Source organism: Rhinolophus hipposideros, assembly GCF_964194185.1.
Source record: "Rhinolophus hipposideros genome assembly, chromosome: 6".
In the NCBI taxonomy this organism is placed as follows: Eukaryota; Metazoa; Chordata; class Mammalia; order Chiroptera; family Rhinolophidae; genus Rhinolophus; species Rhinolophus hipposideros.
This window is the reverse complement of record NC_138052.1, coordinates 94,000,742-94,020,036: the sequence shown is the minus strand read 5'-3', so window position 1 is coordinate 94,020,036 and position 19,295 is coordinate 94,000,742. Positions and strand designations below refer to the sequence as shown.

At 53.1% G+C, this 19,295-nt stretch overlaps 1 protein-coding gene across 3 annotated transcripts; it reads right to left on the bottom strand.

The window, feature by feature from the left end:
• Positions 1–4,022: 4,022 nt before the first annotated feature.
• On the bottom strand, positions 4,023–17,374 carry ITM2C (integral membrane protein 2C). 3 transcript variants are annotated; one of them, XM_081052701.1, is made up of 7 exons: positions 17,098–17,352; positions 9,728–9,762; positions 9,499–9,685; positions 7,253–7,441; positions 6,438–6,548; positions 5,766–5,916; positions 4,023–5,258 (listed from the first exon to the last, which is right to left on the bottom strand). In XM_081052701.1, exons 1-7 carry the CDS (start codon positions 17,215–17,217, stop codon positions 5,167–5,169), a joined length of 885 nt encoding a protein of 294 aa, XP_080908827.1. In that variant the 5' UTR covers positions 17,218–17,352; the 3' UTR covers positions 4,023–5,166. The 3 variants fall into 3 exon arrangements, with proteins under 3 accessions (XP_080908827.1, XP_080908828.1, XP_080908829.1); XM_081052702.1 differs by lacking the exon at positions 9,728–9,762 and having other exon boundaries at positions 9,499–9,639; positions 17,098–17,374; XM_081052703.1 differs by having other exon boundaries at positions 9,499–9,762; positions 17,098–17,357.
• Positions 17,375–19,295: the final 1,921 nt, after the last annotated feature.

Genomic DNA, 19,295 nt, shown 5'->3' with positions numbered 1-19,295 from the left:
TTTAATGAGAAATTTCCAAAACCTATACTAGTTTTGGTAGAGGAAAGTATAAAATGGTATTGGAAGATATGCAAGATCCAAATAAATTTTAAAAATATGTTCATAGGTCAGGACATTGAATATCATAACAGTTTCAATTCTTCCCAAGTGGATCTATAGATTTAATACAAGTCCCAGGAAAACCTCAACAGTGTTTTTCATGAAACTTGATAAATTGTTTCTAAGACGTATGTGCATATGAAAACAAAGGGTCAAAAACAGGCCTGGCACTGCTGAAGAAAATCAAGGTAGGAAACTTGCACTACCAGGTAGCAAGACTGATTTTAAGTGTGGTTATGGCTCAAAGGATAGACCAATTATAACAGAATAAAAAGCCCAGAAACAGACCTTACACCTATGGAAACTTGATCACATTCCATTCTGCACATATGGAAACAGACCACACTGCAGCTCTGGGGAAAGGAAAAAGTAAACCAAAAACAGAACAGACGGTTATCCCTACCTCACACCATGTCGGGGGATAAATTCCAGGGAATTTTAAACTATAACATACAAAACTTTAAAAAGATTAAGACAATATAGGATAATGTCTGTTCAATCTTGGGATAAGAAGGATTTCTGAAACAAGATGCAAAAAGGCAAAAAGGCAACAAAAAAAAAAAGAAAAAAAAGAAAAGAGAAAGAAAAAAAGCCCTATCCATAAAGAAAAAGATGGACAAATTTGACTATATTAAAACCAATAATTTCTGTTCATCAAAAAGGCCACAAAGGGGGCTGGCCCGGTGGCTCAGGCGGTTAGAGCTCCACGCTCCTAACTCCGAAGGCTGCTGGTTCCATTCCCACATGGGCCAGTGGGCTCTCAACCACAAGGTTGCCAGTTCAATTCCTCGAGTCCCACAAGGGATGGTGGGCAGCGCCCCCTGCAACTAAGATTGAACACGGCACCTTGAGCTGAGTTGCCGCTGAGCTCCTGGATGGCTCAATTGGTTGGAGCGCGTTCTCTCAACCACAAGGTTTGACTCCCGCAAGGGATGGTGGGCTGCACCCCCTGCAACTAGAAATGGCAACTGGACCTGGAGCTGAGCTGCGCCCTCCACAACTAAGATTGAAAGGACAACAACTTGACTTGGGAAAAAGGCCTGGAAGTTCCCCAATAAAGTCCTGTTCCCCTTCCCCAATAAAATCTATAAAAAAAAAAAAAAAGGCCACAAAGGAAGAAGACATGTCAAAAACTTGGGTAATATAATTGCCATTCTTCACTGACAAAATATATGATTATATAAAATACATAAATATACAAAGAACTACAAGTCAATGAGAAGAAACAAAGCAACCAATAGAAAAATACGTCAAAGAATACAAATGGGCTTTTTTTTTTTTTCAAATAGGGATTTTACAGAAAAGGAAATTTGAGGTCTAATAATCATATGAAACTTGCCCCTCTTTCCTAGTAACCAGAAAATGAAAATTAAAACCATAATGAAATACCATTTTACTCTCAACTCATTGGATAAAAAAATCCAAAGGGTTGTTGATATTAAGTGTTGGCAAGGATGGAGAGTAAGAACACCTATGCGAGACAGGTGGGAGTATAAATAGGTTCAACTCCTTATAAAAAACAATCTGGTAGAATTTGGTGAGTTGAACTTTCATACTATGTGACCCAGTGATTCCATTTCTAGGCATATATAGTAGAGAAAACCTCACACAGGTGAACCAGAAACCTTCTGAAAGAAATGTTCATTAAAGCTTGTTGTAATAGTAAAAAAATAAAAAAAGAACCTGGATATTATTAGGAGGATAGGTAATTAAATTTCATAGTCACAAAATTGACTGATCCACACAGCAGTACAAATGAGTTGAATAATATCATAGGCATCAACATGAATGAATCTTAGAAATATAAGGTTAAAGGGGGAGAACAAGTTAGAGAATAATACGTTTTATTATTATTTTTATAACTTTCAAATCCAAGCAAAGGTACATTAGCAGTTCATAGACATGCGGTAGAATTATAAAGCAAACCAGAGTAACTCAGGATAGGATTGGCTAATTAATATGAGATTGACTAATAAATGGAAAATTGACATATTTTTATGATTGTGTTTGGATCTAAGAATAAATGTGTCTTTAATGTCCTGCAGAGGATACAGAGGTGGATGGAGGGTAGGGGCTGGGATTATTGGGGGAAGGGGGGTCTCTGAATAAGGGAGCCAACATTTCTTGCATCCCTGAGCATTGCAAGCTTCTTCCCACATCTAGAGATGGTCCACTCCCCCCTATTTAAATCAGGGCTGGTTTTGTGACTGGTTTTGACCAAGAATGCAATGAAGTAACATTGTGGAACTTCGGACTCCAGGCCTTAATAAGACTGGCAGTTTCAGCTTCCCCTCTTGGACCTGTTGCCAAACTGTTAGGAAGTCCAGGTTAGATTATTGATTGGAGAGAGGCTGAGAGGGAGGGCCAGCCCAACCAAGATCCAACTGAATGCAAAGCAAGAGGGAGCAGCTAGCTGGTGAGCTCACTAGTTATCAGTCAACCTCAGAACTTAAGTCACCTGCAGAATCAGGAGAAATAGTACACAGCCATTGGGCCGTTCAGTTTTGGGGTGCTTTGTTACACAGCAACAAAAGGAAATGCACGCAAGGAATTCCGTGGTATTGGTAGTCTTTTGTTTCCTAAGATGTCACATTGGTCATTACACTTCGTAACTTATAGCGATTTACATAGAGCATTTTGTGTATCTTAGATGTTTCACAACATAAAATATGTAAAGAAAAACCATTAACTTGATGTCCAAAAATGTATCTCCCCGGTTTTAATTTACATCTTTTATGTAACCGTGATAAACACCTTTTCATGTTGGGTAGTAACCCATTTGTATTTCTCTTACTGTGAACTATTTGTTCATATTTTTTGCTTATCTATTGGGTTGTTCATTTTTCATGATTTCTAAGAACTTTGTATATTGAGGAAAATAGCCCTTTTTAGGTCCTGTTTCAAAAACATCTCCCCATTTGCTGCTTATAAATCTTAATTTTTCAGTCTAAGTTATTATCGGTGGGTATCATGCTTGGAAAGGTCTTCCCTCCTCCAAGATTATCTTTTAAATCATCTCAAGTACTTTTATGGCTTCGTTTCATACTTAAAACCTTTGATCCATCCAGAATTAATTTTGTTACAAGTAGGATTCAGGTTAACTTTTTGTCAAAATGGCTAGACAGTTGTTCCATTAAAAAGAATCCACACAGCCCCCACTTATTTTCCTATTGACCATTTCCTTTGCTACATAGAACTCTTTAATTATGAAAGTTTATAATGCTTAGTAGCTGGAGGCTATTCCCCATGCCTACTTTCCCAAAAGAACTAAATGTGCCAAGTTAAAAAAATAAATCCTGTTGTCATTTTGTAATTGCATTGCATTTAGATTGACACGTTTGCCAGATTGAGAACAAGGTGTCTGCACTAATCCGAGACTTGTATGTCCCTCACAGGATTAGGGCCTGTGAACCACACCAAAGATGTAGGCACCCATCATCCCCACGCCAGAACCCAGGTGCCCCCTCTAGGGCCCACTCAGCCAAGGCTCTGGGCAGCTTTTCCACCACTTCCTTCTCTGCAGAATTTGGCCCTGACTCTTGCCAAACCTCAGTTTAGGTCCACCGAGATGGTTACTTATTGCCCAGAAATTGTGGAGAACACGACACTGTCCTTGTACTTAAGGACAAGCAACAATGATGTCATCTTCCGGATGATAACGGGGGTGGTTTATAGACACTTAAAAGCAGCATAACCTTGGGCGAGTTGTGTAAGCTCGGGGAGCACTTTCCTCCTCCCTCACCTGTAAAATGTGAGCCTTCCGGCTCATGAGGGGACATCTTCTGTCCAAGGCTGAACCTGGGCAACCAGGGAATAGGCCCACCTCTGCAGGGGTCAGGCCCCCACCATGCCCCCCGCACCTCCCCAACCCCCCAGCGTACAGGATACCCTGTGCCCACCCCCACCTGCCACTTTCAAGTCAGTCAGAAGTCAAAGATTTTTATTATTCTACAGACACTTCTGAAAAGAGATCTAATTGAGAAAATATACAAAGCGTTTAAGAGTTTCATCTCCAGGGAGCACCTAGGTCTGACTGGAGGTGTCGCAGCCCTCCTCTTCAAGGCTCAGGGCTCAGAATGGTTAGCACATCAAATGATCAGTAAAAACATGCAAAAGTGAGAAGGAAAAGGAAAAATGGTGCATTCCCCCAAAGCAGAAGGGGATGGAATTTCAGAACAAAGAGGAGGCAGGGTGTGCAAGTACCAGGTGGCTCTCCCTCCCCCCCCCAAGTCATCTTCTAAAACAGCTCCAAGCTTGGAGAAAGCAAGGAGCCCCACGTGCTCAGCCAGTCGGTTCTGTGCTGTATTCAGCCCGACAGGGTGAGAAGAGACCCTCCTCTACCCAGTTCATCTGTGGCTGTGGCTGCAGGGACACGCGTGTGCTTCTGGGGGGCCAGCGCTAGGGGTCCTGGCTCCTCCCTTCTTTGGTTCCACTCAAACGATTGTGCTTGACAAACTCATCCCCACCACCCCCCAAACTCCGGGTTCTCTCTGGTGGGCGGAAGGCACTGACAAGAGTCCTGGGACACCCCCAGGACAACCGCCTTCCCTTGGGCTCTGGGTGGGTGCATTCCTGGGCACATTACCCCATCCTCAGTGCAGACCCAGGAGCTGGGACGCTGGAGGAAGTGTGCCTTTCAAGGAAAAAGCCTTTGGGACTCTCCCAAATGTGCAGGCATTTCTGAACCCCACTCACACCCTTCCCCTGGCCCCTCCCCTTACCCAGCCCCCTCACATACCCAGCCCTTCCATCCAGTACTTCCCCTGGGCTGCCAGCGCAGCCGTGGGCCAGGTCCCAGAGGACCTGACTTCAAGATGGTGGTCACAGAAACCATCTTGCGGTGCCCCCTCTGTCCTCCAGACCCGGGGGGTTCAGTGGAGGCAGGGGCCTAGAGAGGTCACAGCTCTGGTACAGGAAAGTGGGCAGGGCTAGAGGAACAGGGAGACACATCACATCTATGGAAAGGTGTCCAAAGTACAAGCTAAGTGAGGGAGGGTGGGGGGCCACAGAGTAGCTGGAAGGAAAAAGAGGAAGAGGGCAGGGGTGGGGTTGGCCGGAGGGAGGCCTTCACACCACGCCGCAGATCAGCGTCTCTACCACGAAGGTGTTCTCGAAGTGGCGGATGGCATTGCAGTTCATGGCCCCACGCTTGTTGATTCCTGGGAGGGAACAGAGAAATCCCAGTAAGGCCTGTGTCTTGGCCCCAAACTGGTTGGGCCACAAAGGCCACCAGCCTCAGAGGCTGAGTGGCATCTCAAAACTGGGGGGAGGAGGCGGCCAAGGAAACCACACCCAGATTCTCCCAGAGGCAGTGCTGTGAAATGGTGAGAACTCAGGAGCTGGAGTCAGACTGCCTGGCTCTGTCACCTTCCTGCTGTGTGACTTTAGAGGTGTTAATTAAGTTCTCTGGGCCTCAGTTTTCTCATTTTTAAAAGGGGCAGCAATAATAATAATGATGATGGTAACTTACATTCCTTAAGGACATAAAGAGCGTAAAGTAGTGCCAGGCACATAGTAAGTATTCAATTAACATTAGCTGTTATTATTGCTGCTGCCATCTGAGGGCTCTGACCACTGGTCATCAGCTCTAGGGCCAGGCACTGCCAGAGGATGGCTGTGGTTTGGAGCGCAGGGCAGCGGCAAGGTGGGTGGAGTGGGCCACTCACGCCTCCGAGTCGCCCTGCGTCTCAGCCGGTAGGTGTCCTTCCCATTGCACAGGTGGTAGATGAAGGAGCCCAGGGCCTCCTTGTCGCTGACGTGCTCTGTGACCACCATCTCCTCCTGGATGATGTATGTCTGTGGGAGGTAGGTCCCCCTCTGCAAAGGGAGCGGCCAGAGGCGGGTCACTACCCAGGGCTCCTCCCCTGAGGTCTCCACTCGCCTACTGCCCACCCCCACCCCTTGTCCTTCTGCTCACTGGAGCTGTGCCCCCACAATGTTGAAATGCACAATGCCCCCCTCCCTCATCCAGAGACCCACAGCTCAGCCCTTCTGATTGGTCTGCACTGCATCCTGCATGTGTGGGAGCCTGGTCTCCCACCCCAAGGGCATGGCCCTGCCTCTCCCTGTACTGCCCACTGGGGCATGGCCGGGAAGCTTAAGGGACATGGCTGGAGGCTCTTCAAGGGAGGTGGAAGCACTAGGGGAGGAGAAAAAGGAGAGGAGTTGACTCCCAGATGTGAGAAAAGGAGATGGAGGAAGGGGACCAGTTGGGATGCTGGGGACAACAATGTCCCCAGAACCCTCACCTTCCACCAAAGGAACCTCTCTAGCCCCAGGCCTGGCCTCCATGGGAGAAGGCAGCCAAGGAGGGACAAGATGACACCCCCGCCGCTCACCTTTACGTTCATGAGGAGCTCCCAGAAATTTCGAGGGGGCAGCACGATGGTGGTGTTGAGCTCGATGACATAGCACTTGTCCAGGGAGATGTCGTGGTAGGCTGTCAGACCCTGAGAAGGAGGGGCGGCATCAGTCTCTCTGGGTGAGGGGCTGGCCCAGGCGGGGCTAAGGCCTTCCGCCAGCAAAAGTGGGAACCCCACCCACCACAGCGATACACCCTGGATTCCTGAACTCCTGGGTGGGCTCCTTTCCTCGCCTGTGTCTGTAGGAGGTTCCACTTACCAGCTGAAAGACACCAACTGTTAAATGCCTCAGTTGTTACAGGGTTCTTCTCAACGGGGTTACAGAGTTGAGGTCTGGGGAACATAGTAATGTCCCAACTGTGCATTACCTCAAACCCATGAGGTCCGTTCTTGGGGACAGCTTGAACCCTCATCAAGAAAACCTCCATCCCAGGCCCTCTGTGTGCTACACCTTGATAAAATGTCAACACAGAAATAACCTCAATAAAAAAGGACACCGGCCTCACCCATGACAGCCAGTGCCTGCAGCTGCCAGCTGGCGAGCACAACAGCAACCACTGCTAGCTCCCCCTTGGGGGTAACTGCGTCACCTACATAATAAAAGCCGTGTCTTTAAAACCTTGATAAAGTTAAACCATAGACAAGTCCTACACACAGGTGACATCACTGGGTATCTGCTCAAAAGATGCACAAGAAACAGCAGCACGCTGCGTCCATGCCTGTTCTTTCCCATGACTCTTGGTGGAAGGGAGGCTCTCACGGCCCCCGCCCCAGCCCCTGGCTGGCCTCACCCGCTGGAAGTCGTGGATAATGTCTGCAGGGTCGCCACCACCAAACTGGGGAACAGGCACGTTGATGCGCTCATAGTTATCTTCGAGGTAAATCTTCACATCCTCCTCCAGCTCCATCCGAGTGCGGACCTGGGAGGACAGGGAGTCCTCGTAGAAGACTCCACAATGGAAAAAGTTGTCTCGGGCCAGCTGAGCAAGGGGAGGACAGACAGACAGACAGGCTGGTCATGCAGCGTCTTCAGTACAGCCACTGCCACCTAGCCAACCACTTCACCCTCCGAAGGCCTTGGGAAGCGGGAAGGGTAGGGCTGTGAGACCCATTTCCCAGATGGAGAAACTGAGAGATGTGGGGGGTCAGAGAGCGTGAGCCAGTTCTTAGGTGGATGACCGCTCCCGGCCTCAGTTTCCCCATCTGTGAAACGAGGTGATCCCCAGCCTCCAAGTCCATGAGTCTGTGCTTGTGAAAGGGGATGGAACAGCAGGGGGAGGACCCAGTCGTGCCGTGCCCTCCACAGAGGGACAGACACCTGAGAAAGAGCCTGGGGTGGCAGGAGGGTCCTCAGGGGCAAACAGGGAGCTGGGACTGCACAGGCTGGGCGGGGGTTGGTCCAGTGCCACCGGAGAGCGCTTATCCCGTCTTTCCTGCCCCCTGCTGTGGGGCCCTGCAGACCTTAGAGGCACAGCAGGAAGGGGGAGGAGCAGAGGCAGCCCCCTGTGATTCCAGCCTCGTGTCCAAACACAACCCTCCACCCACCACCTTCCTTGGACCCTGTGCCTCATGAGAAACCTTGACAAATGCTATGTCTCCTATCTGAGAAGCCAGCCTAATCACTCCATCAATAACGGGAGGGAGGCAGTACGACAGGACTGCGGACAAGTGACTCCAGGGGCTCCTCCATCCGCACCCAGGCTGCTGGCCTATAAAGGGCAGAACTCCCCTTCTGTCTCAGTGTGAGCTCTCCCAGGATGAGCCATCACACAGGAATCATACTGTCCTAAGTCACAGACCCAGAGGCTGCTCTGAGGTGCCCCCATTCCCTGGGAATTGGGGTGGGTGAGGAACCCCAGGACGGTGACGAGTGGGGGCTGGGAGTAGAGCAGACCAGGAGAAAGAGTAGGTCCAGGGAGAGCTGTTGCTACAACAGTAAAGGGCCCTGCCCAGGGAAGTGAGAACCTGGCATAAGCGGGGAGCAGGCCATGGAGGGGAGAGAGGGGGAAGGAGATGGACAAAAGGGGAAGGCAGCAGGTTCCAAGGGGCAAGTCCCAAGGAATATAAACTCTTTGGTAATTCCCATTGTGGAAAAACTGGGTGACAACAAGGTTAAAGCCCAATGCTTGAGGGTGGCAGGAGGTCACTTGGGTTATAAATGACTGGCAATTCCCAGCCTTTTTGTCACTCTGAGATTCCCTGTTGGTCGTACTTATGGTTATTCTTTTGAGCTACCTTCCATTTAACTGCTTTAGCCCCCAGAACTGTCTCCCTCCCCAGGTCTGAGCTATCCACAAGGTCACTGTGACCATAACCAGCTCTCTTGGCCCTACTTTCTGCCCAGAGCAGATACCTGGGGGTGTGACCACAGCCAGGGCCACCTTTACAGGAGGTAGTGCTGAGTCTGTCTATAAACCCACCTTCCACATTTCTCACTTTCTAACCCAAATGTCCAATCATGAAATGGAATTCTTAAAGCATGACTTATGGGCAATGGATGACGGCTGATGCGATGGCAGAGCTCCAATTTCTGCCAGATTTAAGTTTCTGGTGATAATGTCCCAGGGTGACACGGTGGGAAGGGCCTTTGGGCCACACAAGCCCAGATTCCAATCCTGGCTCGCCCATTGCTGGCTATATTCCTGGGAAAGTTCCGTTGCCCTCAGGTGTGACTGAAGAAATGGACACTCTTCCAGGGTCTGTCCGCCTTAGAAGGTGGGGCCGCAATCCTGTCTCCTGGACCAGTGTGAGGTTCTGCAGTGTTAGGATGAATAGCTGAGCATGGGCTGGCCTGAGCCCAAGGAGGCCCCAGGGAGGAGGGAGGAGGGAGGAGGCAGGTTTTCCACGCTAGCCTGGGCACTCCTCCCACCTGAGGTGCCTGTCCAAGGCTTCCTGCCTGCTACACCTCTCCTCACAAACCCCAAGCACCTGGCTCTCAACTGCTCACTTCCTCTGCTGCCAGCTCCCACACCCACTGCAAACTCACACTTCCCTCTGTTCCTCTCTAAATGCTCTCCTTTCTGAGGCCCAGTCTCACCTGAGCAAGGAAGAAGTATCTGTAGATGTAGACGGAGGCAAACACGAGGCCCATGAGCAGCACGACCATGCCCATTGACAGGTAGCACACGCCACCCACAGAGCCCCCCTTCTTGTAGCGCTGGTAGGGGGGCCGCTCCTCCTGTGGACAGCAGTGCAGGGTCAGCCAGGCTGGCAGCCAGGATTCCCAGGGTGCCAGGTCCCGCACCCTGGGAATCCTCTCGTTTTCCTGAAGTGAGATCTCATCGTGCTGGCTGGGAGGAGCCTTGGGGTACAGGGAGGGAAGGACGGTGCTCAGGACGCAGAGCATCATCTGAAGGAAAGGAAGCCTCGCCGGCTCTGCCCAGCTCCTCCTCCCACATACGCCGAGACCCACTGAGAAGCCACATCACATGACCCACTGGGTCAGGCAGGGGCTTTGGGAATTCCCTATGCCATGAGTCCCCTTCATTAGACTGTGAACACGGTATACCCTTTCAAACAGAGATTGGGGGGAAGCACAGACACGGCCTTCGTCACCTGTAGGAATTGGGGTGTACTGGGCAGGCTGGGAGCCACTGCTCTGAGCAATGGGGAGCCCAGGAAGGCTTTTGGAACAAGATCCACCTGAAGTCCGGACTCCACAGGGCAGATTGGAATGGGGGGCTGTGAGGGGAGGGTACATGGTAGCAAGCAGTCACTGGCTGATGGGGACAGGGACTCTGGGAGACCCACGGGGTCTGGGCACAGGTGCTTGTGTCCCTCTGGCCAACAGCACTGGGCCTGCGATCCATGTTGCATAGAGCTCAGCCTGCCGGGGACAGCGATGGCCTCACAGGCACTGGCTGGCAGTGCAAGGAAGGCTGTCAGAGTGTAGCCTACAGGGTGCTTCTGTCGGGAGGGAAACGTGGCTTTGATGGCAGCCGCTACATCAGGGACGCCAGGGCAGGAGAGTCCTGGAGAAAACGTGCTCTGGAGCCAGACCTGGGCTCAGGATAGTAGCTGCAGGGCTGCCAAGAAGCAAGCCAACCTGACCCAACTCCAGGCCACACGTGTCTGGGCGGGTGGACGAAGAAGTGTGTGTGAAACTGAGTCACACTGCTTTACCCAGAGCACTGGACTGAGAGTCTAGTGACTCAGCCTCTAAACCAGCTGTGACCTTCGTCATCTCATCTTTATGCCTGTCTTCCCTACCATCCTGCCCTAACTCAGGCCTTTGTTCACCCTGTGAGATGTTGCAAAGGTGCCCGGTCAGTCTCTGCCTCTGCTGTCTACCATTTAATCCCACGTCCCTGGTTTCCAGATACAGCCAAGGTAAGGTTAGAGGTCAGTCCCAAGGGCCCCCAAGGAGCTGAGGCAGTGTCGGGGGGAGGGGCGGCTCCAGTCCCAGAGCCTGTAGCTTCTCACTCTGCCTCTGCCACTAACTGCCTGCTTAGCCCTTTGTGCCATGTTTCCTTTCTCCTTTCATCCTGGAGTGGGTGGCAGGAGGGTGGGGACACAGTTCAGGTCCAAGTTACCCAGAACAGCCACTTATCTGTCAGCACAGCACAGGAGGTCCAGCCTGATAGGGGTGGGGCACACCCCTATAGCCCCCATATGTCCCTGTAGCTCCCTGGCTTAGGCATATGGGGCTGTGGATTCCAGGCCTCAGGGAGCAGAAGGAATCAGAGGGGCTCATGCCACCCTGCTTGGGGACGGTAGAAACACCCGAAGGGCGTTTAGAACAAGTGTCTCGTAAGGAACAAGCCACTCCAGGGGCTCCAGCCGTCGTGAGTGGGTCCTAAGGAACAGTGGTTGGCCCAGAATGCAGGCCAGGCCAACCGTACCAGCTGTGACTTCTGCCCTTCTAAAACGACGCTTGTATTTATTTAGTGGGATGAGTGGGTGCTGGGACTCACTGTTGAGAAGGGCACCGAGGGGCTCAGTCCATGAGTGGGGCGCACAGCAACCTGCCCCTCCATCCTCAGGTTCTCTTGTAAAATGTGAACAGACGCCTACTTGCAGGGTCTTGTCCTGATGGGGTTTTGTTGGGATTAAAGAAGACAAAGACCCCCAAAGGCCTTAGTAAAGGGTAAAGTGCTAGATAAAAATAGCAGATCTTTTATCAGCCCAACCGTTCCTTTTTAGGGTCACCACTGTGGACAGCTGTTGAGGCTGGACGGGGGTCAGGCTTTTGCTCCTGCGTTTGGGAAAACCAGAGAAGCAAGCTTGTGAGAACTGCTTCAAAACAACAAGGTCAAGGGCGACAAGCGAGAGCCCAGGGGCCTGCTCCACAAATGAAGTACCTGGTCAAGGTGAGGCCTACCCATGTTGCAGCTGCCTTTCCGCTTCTGGCTGGGTCAGGTGTTTCTAAATGCCTGGGGGAGGGGCCAGGCATGGCAGCTGGCCAAGGCAGGTGGGGAGAGGAGGTCAGAGAGGACAGGGGAGGGAGGAGGTGGGGCTTGAGAGGCTCCAGCTGCATGTGAGGGGTGGCTAATATGGCTGAGAAGGACACTGCTTCCAGCCAGACACTGCCCTGTGTCCTGATATGTCCCTGTGGGCATCACTGTGAAGGGTGGGGATGCCCTCCTCTCCTAGATGTGGGGCGGTCAAGTGGCTCCCTATCCCACCCTTATTGACACCCTCGAGTACACAATGGGGGCTCGCACCCTGCTCCCCTCCTTACCCCACACTCCTCCGGCCTGGGGGGGGGCCAAACCCCCACAAGCATCATGGCTGAGCAGTGGCCGAAAGGGAAAGTAGGACCAAAGGCTGCCATGGGACAGACGGGGAAACCACAGATGTTCCTGCTTCCAGACAAATGGGTCCCACACAAGAGGGAGGGCCCCTGAATTCTGCCCCAATGCTGTCACTGCTCCCTGGGCCCAACACTACACAGTCAAGACCAAGAATTGACTTCCAAAGCCCTGGCTTATTCGCAGGCCCCTCACACTTGGCACTTGCAGCCCGTCAGAGGCCTCTGGGGAGCACACAGTCAGCCCAGGCCAGAACCAGGGGCCACATCCCTTGGGATCCCTGGCTGCCCAACTCACCCAGAAAAACCACTAGGGAACTGCTTCTGGAAGCCCCCAAGCTGCTTCACCGGTCATGCTAGAGACCCAGGAAACTGCAGCCCCCTGCAAGGAGCAGTTACCTGCCTACAGCCAGGCATTTGGGACCTTCCATTTATAAAGTAGAAAAATATTGCATACTGTTTCCACGGCAACTGGGCCTTCTGAACAAAGTGCCTTGCCATGCCTCTGTGTGGGGCATGTGAGCCAGACCTCCGGGGACCCGGAAGGGGCCTGGGCCTCTGCCTGCCGGCTTCACTCAGGTCCACAATGGTGCTCATTGCTAAATCATTAAACGATTTAGCAAAGCCAGGGCCAAAACAGTCAGGGAGAACCCAGCCAACTGGAGCATTAACTCAGCAGACTCTCATGGTCCATGGAGAGAGCTCCCCAGCTACCTTTCCTCGGTGACAATGTCCAAATTAACTGCAATTGGATAAAAATACAGTTGCAGGCTGCTCAGAGGAGGCTACCAGGGAGCCAGAAAAGCACTCATTTTAGACCAGGACTGGCGGCTAGTGGGGAGAGGGGTCTCACTTCACCTCCCCAGCATCATGTCCCCTCCTCAGCATCTTTCTTTTCCAGGTTGCAGGCCACAGAGACGAGGGCACCAATATATGTGGGGGGAGTGGGGGGGGGCGGAGAGGGACTGGGCAAATGCCCTCTGCCCAGCAGAGCACACAGAGCTGTGCTAACATGTACAGACATCAGCTGGGTAAATGCCAACCGGAGGTCATGAATTTGCCATCAGTAGGACCCCATTCCTGTTGTGTAGCCCGATGGCACCCAAGGTTCAGGACGGGTGAGAAACAATGCTGTGGGTCCGAGAACACTCCTGCACAGCGCTCTGCTCTGCTTGGCTGCTCTGGGCAGATTCTCTCTTCTATTGCCTTCCTGAGAGTCAAGATGAGACTCCAGAGGAAAGACTCAGGAGCTTGAGAAGAAAGCTGGCTGCTGGAAGAGCTGTCCTGGGAGAGAGAGAACTCGGAGAGGCCGCAGGGGGTGGGGTAGCCAGGTTGGCTCTGTGATTTTACCAGAAACATTCTTTTTGTTACTGAGAAAATAATTCTCTTTGGCAGTCTGCTGATAGCTTTGAAATATACAAAGATGAGCTGTGAGGAGAACAGAAAAGAGAGGAATAGAGAGAAAGCAGAAAGGGCACTGAGGTGCACGTGCCAACGTCAAAACTCCTCTGAGAAGGCCCCGGGAAGGCCAGGAATAGGACAGCCCAAATCCCCACACTGCTATGGGGCAGGACCCGGAGCAGGGCTGCTTTTTCACAAAGGTCCTTTCAGCCCAGCCCTTAGGACCCGTGGGTACTGGCGCACTGGGGCAGGGACTCGAAGCCTGGCCAGATCCACCCTCCTGGCTGGCAGAGGACCCCTCCCCCAACCACTCCTGAGACCCAGTTCCCTCCTGCTAAGGGCCTGAGGCCAGTGCACAGAAAGTGAAATCTGATTCTCAGGTATGTAGGCTGGGGAAGGGAGCGACACAGGGGCCATTAATCAAAGGCAAAAGCCAAGGAGAAAATTACAGCGCTGAGATGATGGTATTGAATACGTTTCTCTCTTCTTGCAGCCCCGGAGCCTGGTCGAGTCTGGACATGCCCATACCTGGCTGTGTGCGTGCATGCACCCAGGTACAAGCAGTCCGTGGGGAGAGGGGAGCAGGCTAAGAGGTGCAGAGCTGGGCCTCCAAAGGGCAAAAATGATGCAGCCAGGAGATGCTAAGAGGGGACCCCGCTTCCCATCCAGTCCACTTTCCAAGCTGGCTTACGGCCAGCCACCTAACAGTGCAGGCTCCTCATTATCTCAGAGGCAAACGTCATGTGGAGGGTGGGCAGTTGGAGGCCCAGCTGGGCCCCCACCCCCACCCCTTCCCGGCCTACTGAGGCCCTTCTTTCCAGCAGCAGGTCGGATAAAATCCTCCTTGTGTTTCAGTTTTTGCTCACAAGCACGGGGAGCCTGCTCTGACGATGCTGCTGCCGCCTTATTCATCACACTCCCCCTCACCCCCCTCCCCGGGGCCTGTGCACAGGTCAACATTTTATTATAGCAGCCAGAGGGTGGCTCACCACTGAAAGGCAGTCAGAAACTCACCTGTTCATCCAGGGCTTTGAATCTTACTGTTGAGCACAGCTCAGTAACCAAGAAGGGGTCTAGAGTCACCCCCAGCCAGAGAAGACCTGCTAAGCTCTGCATCCCCACCAACGTGGGACAAAACCCAAACATCCTGTCCTGATGAGGCGGCTCCAGGGGCCTCCCAGTCTACCTGCCTGTCCCACCTGCCCTCTCCTTCAGTGCCCTAATAAATGGCTGAGGCTCTGTCCTGGGCTACATCTGAGCATGCTGGCACCTGCTGTGCTCACTTCCCAGGCAGTGGATGTGGGAAACGCGCCCATTGGCTGGGGGAGGCCACAAAAGGCTCACAGAAGTGAATTCTCTTCTCCCAAGGCTCCAATTCCAGCAGCAAAGCCAAGATGCAACATCCAAAAGCCCACTGTGCGTCACCCCAGGGCCTCAGAAAGCTATGAGAATTTACTAATATGCATACCTGTTCTACAGGTGCCTGAATTTTAATCCTCCTCCTGGGCCCTTATTACTCCTCCTGGCCAATTAAGAGAGAGGGGACCCTGCCCAACTAACAAGATTTGGGGGAGGAGGTTGCTTTGTCGGCTCAAGGCCATTACAAACAGCAGCAGGAAGATGTGGATATTTCCATTTCATGCTGGGTGAGGGGGAAGAGAGGATGCTGGATTTTGGAGCCAGAGGCTGGATGTCCAGTTACTGCCAAGGTCATGCTGGCATCTGCCACCCGGACTGCCTAACACCATCAGCAGGCTGTTGCTGGAGAATATGCCACTAATGCGAAATTTGGTGGACCTTGTGATGGAGTTTGAATTACAGCCTCCCATTCCTTGTCTGGCTTGTCCTTCCTCTGGTTGTAATCCTATAGCTCTCAGAGGCAGGGTCCTGTTTTCCAGGCCTCAGCTCAGTGCCAGGCAGCTGGGAGAAGGGGCAAGAATGCGGCCCTGGGCCCCAATGCCTGCACTCTCACTGGGCTGAGACGGGAGAAAGACTTGAAGAGTCCTCTGCAAACTTTTAAAGCTGCAGACCAATCTTCTAATATGGAGTGCCTCTCCCCATCTAAGCCTCAGATGAAGATGGAGCTGCTCTAGTGGGGGGTGCATAGAAACCCCCCAACCCAGCCAGGTGATCGCAGATGTTGCAGCACCACGGCAAGGAGCTCACCCAGGCTCCTGGAATTGAATTCCTCAGTCAGGGTGTTCCCTCAGGCTATGACACCCACCACTGAGGCTCCTCTTCAGCGACCCCTCTTCCAGGACACAGGGATTATTCTCCTGCACCCCACCCCCATCATACCCTGAGCAAGGTTGATCTGAGCCATAAACTTGGGGGAGGAGCCTTGGCACTGAGGGAGACGCCTCAGAAGCCAGCATCAGGGAAGAGAGTGGACAAAGACTTTCGAAGTCCTGTCTCGGGGGTGGGGGACCTTGGTGCGTCCCAAGGCCATCAGGGACGACGCTGCGTAGACACCTTTGCCAGGACAATACTAGCCTGGCTGGGCCAGCTCTCCTTCCCATCGCCTCCCTGCCCGCCACGCGTCCTGTCTTCTCCGAGCCCTCCGCGGGTCAGACTCCACGCCGCTCAGTTTTCCACCGCGAAAATGCCTTCTCTACCCAGGCCGAGGGCAGGGGGAGGCGAGGGGGTGGGGGACGCCGGAGGGGCGGGGGGCACCGAGGCCCGCCTCCACAGAGCGCGGCGGGGCTGCTGAAGGACACCCGGGCAGCGAGGGAGCCTTCCTGCGGGGTGGAGCGGGCAGCCCCAGCGAGCCGAGAGGAAGGAAGAGGGTCAGGGAGGCCCAGACGCAAGGGGTGGGTTGGGATCCGAGCACCCAGCCTCGGAACTCCGAACCTGGAGCCCCGGAGCTGCAGCCCGGCCGTTCTGGCTTTTTTCAATTTCATCTTTCAACACTTCCTGAGCCACCAATTCAGGTGCACTGTAGCAGCACGCCTGTCTCCCGCAGCCCCCCATTTGGGATGAAATCAATGGTCCCGCCCCCTTCACTACCAACAGACACCCCCTCCCCCGCCCATTCTCCACCAATCACGACCCACCGCCCTACTTTGGGGAGACAACGTCCAACCCTCCTCCCATCCCCCCACCTGGAGACTTGACTATCGGCCCCTCCTTCTGATTGGAAACAGACGCAACCCCGCCCCCCAACATTCCTCGAACTTCTCCGGATCAGTCCCTTCCCCCTATTTTGGGGCCAGGAGCCTAGGGCCCCTCCACGTTGGGAGGAGAGCTCGAGCGCGTCCCTACCTGGGGACCAGCGACTCGGACCCTCTCCCACACTTCTGACTTAGGCATCCGGCTGCAGCTGTAGGACAGGACCCAGGCCCCCTCCCCACTTTGGAATAACTGACTCATTCCCGACTCCCTTTCTGGCTCCGCTCACGACTCTGGGGCCCCAGTGCCCCCCAGTCCCCGGGCCGGCGAGGCACGTCTTGGTCCCCGCTCTCCGCCTGAGCTTCCGGCACCTCTCACCCGAGCCGGCGTCAGCAGGATTTCAGCGGCCGGGCCCGGCGCCGGGGCCGAGGCCGAAGCCTTGTCTGCCTTGTCGCCCTTGACGCCGGCCACCGCCGGCTGGAAGCTGATCTTCACCATGGCTGCGCCGGGCTGCGGGTCCGCCCTGCGACCTCTGCCTGTGCAGCCTCTTTCTTTGCAAGCGCCGCTCCGCACTCGGCAGGCACCGGAAGTTTGGATCCTGCTCGCGTCCCTTTCTCTAACCCCACCTCCAGCCCTCCCCGCCCCTGCCCCCGCCTCCCACAGGGGGGCCTTGGCGCCCGCCGCGCCTGCGCCCCCATGCTGCCCGCTGGGGGCGCATTGACCCCTGCTGGGCTTGCTGCCTCCATCGGGGGAGGGCTGAAGTTCCCTCCCTCCCTCCCTCCCTCCATCCATCCATCCATCCAATCAGGCGTGGACTCAGCCTTCTGCTCAGTGTATCCCTCCCAGCTCCCTCTCCAAGACCTGCATCCCCAGAACACAACAGTTCGTTAAAAGTGTTTGCTAGGAAAATGCAGCCTCTAAACAAGTTCCCTATCCCCCTACCCCACTTCATACCCTCCTCTTTGGAAACCTGGAGTCTCCACTGCACCTGCTTCTGGCTCCCTCCTCTGGTTCCCTCCCCCAACCTGTCCTGGGCTCTGGGAAGAGGCTTCAAAGCCAGGCACCTAACAGCATGCCTGCATCCTGCATCCATCCACACCTCATTCATTCTCTATCATCCTTTTTCCTTCATCTTTCATCAATGTGAAGCTTCCTGAGTGTCTTTGGGAGTGCATGCTGAGGATGCTGAGAGGAGAGAAATGAGGTAGAGAAATAATGCCTCAGCTACTGAGTGACAGGCCCTGTCCCCCATTTCTCACCATTCCTGGAGGATTATGGCCAGTGTGGTGGGAAGATCTGCAGGGCTGGTGTCCTTAGGCTTGGTTTCCAGTTAAGACTCTGCCCCTGCAAAGCATCAGGGCTATTGGGAAGGAGCAAGGACTTCTGTTGCTGAGGTGTCTCTTGGCACCACAGCCCGAGATCAAATCCCCTGGTCTGGGCTGGACTGAGGACAATGCCCAGCAAACCACATACAGTTTTGGGCTGAACACCAGCTTTGGTTGTGCAGTTGGGCTGACGCAGGAAGGCAGGGGAATCTGAGAGGGTGTTGAGGACAGTCCAGTCCTCCACTGACCTCTTCTCTCTTGTGTCTTGGTTGACTGCTTTGAGCCCTGGACCCACGTCCCAGACCGGACATCTTAGCTCACATCTTGGATGAACCTAGCAGCTGTGAGGACAGATAGGTCCAGAAGGAAAAAGGTCTAACTGATGGGAAGGGCACCAGCCTGGGAAACTGAGAGGAAAATGGGGAGATGTAAGAAGATGTTTTAGAGGAGGTTAGGAGGAATTTGCTTTGGATGAGGACCGGAGAGGAAGGAGCTATGGACTGTTGTTAATAGACTCCAGGAACTTCTAGGTGAATCTTGTTGTTTGAAGGAGCTAAGCTCCCAGCCCTCGGTTAGATTCCCACCCAATGCCCCCAGCATTCATGTGTCCACTCAGAACGTGTTTTCCAAGTGCCCCTGCATACCAAGCATGTGTTAATTAATTCCTGTGGCAAAAAACAGAAAGGCCCAAGACCCAACCCAGCAACCAAGGACCTCATTACATTTATCCTTCCCTCTGCCAAATTCTTTCACGTATATTGTCTAGTGTCATTTTCATCCCAGCCCTTGTGTGTGACCTACCATTGGCCTCATGTTAGTGATGGAAATGAGGATGATGAAACCCAGGGTCCCAGAGCCAGTAGGGGACAGATCTCTGGTGAGCAAGACAGGACCACCTGGCTGAAGCCTCAGGTCCCTGAGGTTGGCACACATGAGCTCCACCTTCTCCAGAAGGCCTTCTCTGAACTCTCTGGCCTGGGTTAAATCCCCCTGCCCTGTGCATTCTCAGCGCTGTGGACACCCGCCTCATACCTCTCCTTATCTTTGACCTTGGGCCCTGCACCAGCCAAGTGCCAGGCCCACATCCCTCTACAGTGATTCCTAGACTTTTTGATCTCAGGACCCCAAAGAGCTTTTGTTCATATGGGTTATATCCATCAACATTTACTCTGTTAGAAATAAAATTCAGAAAAATTTAAAACACAAGAATACACCTATTCCATCAGCTGTCAAAGGAATGTCAACATATGT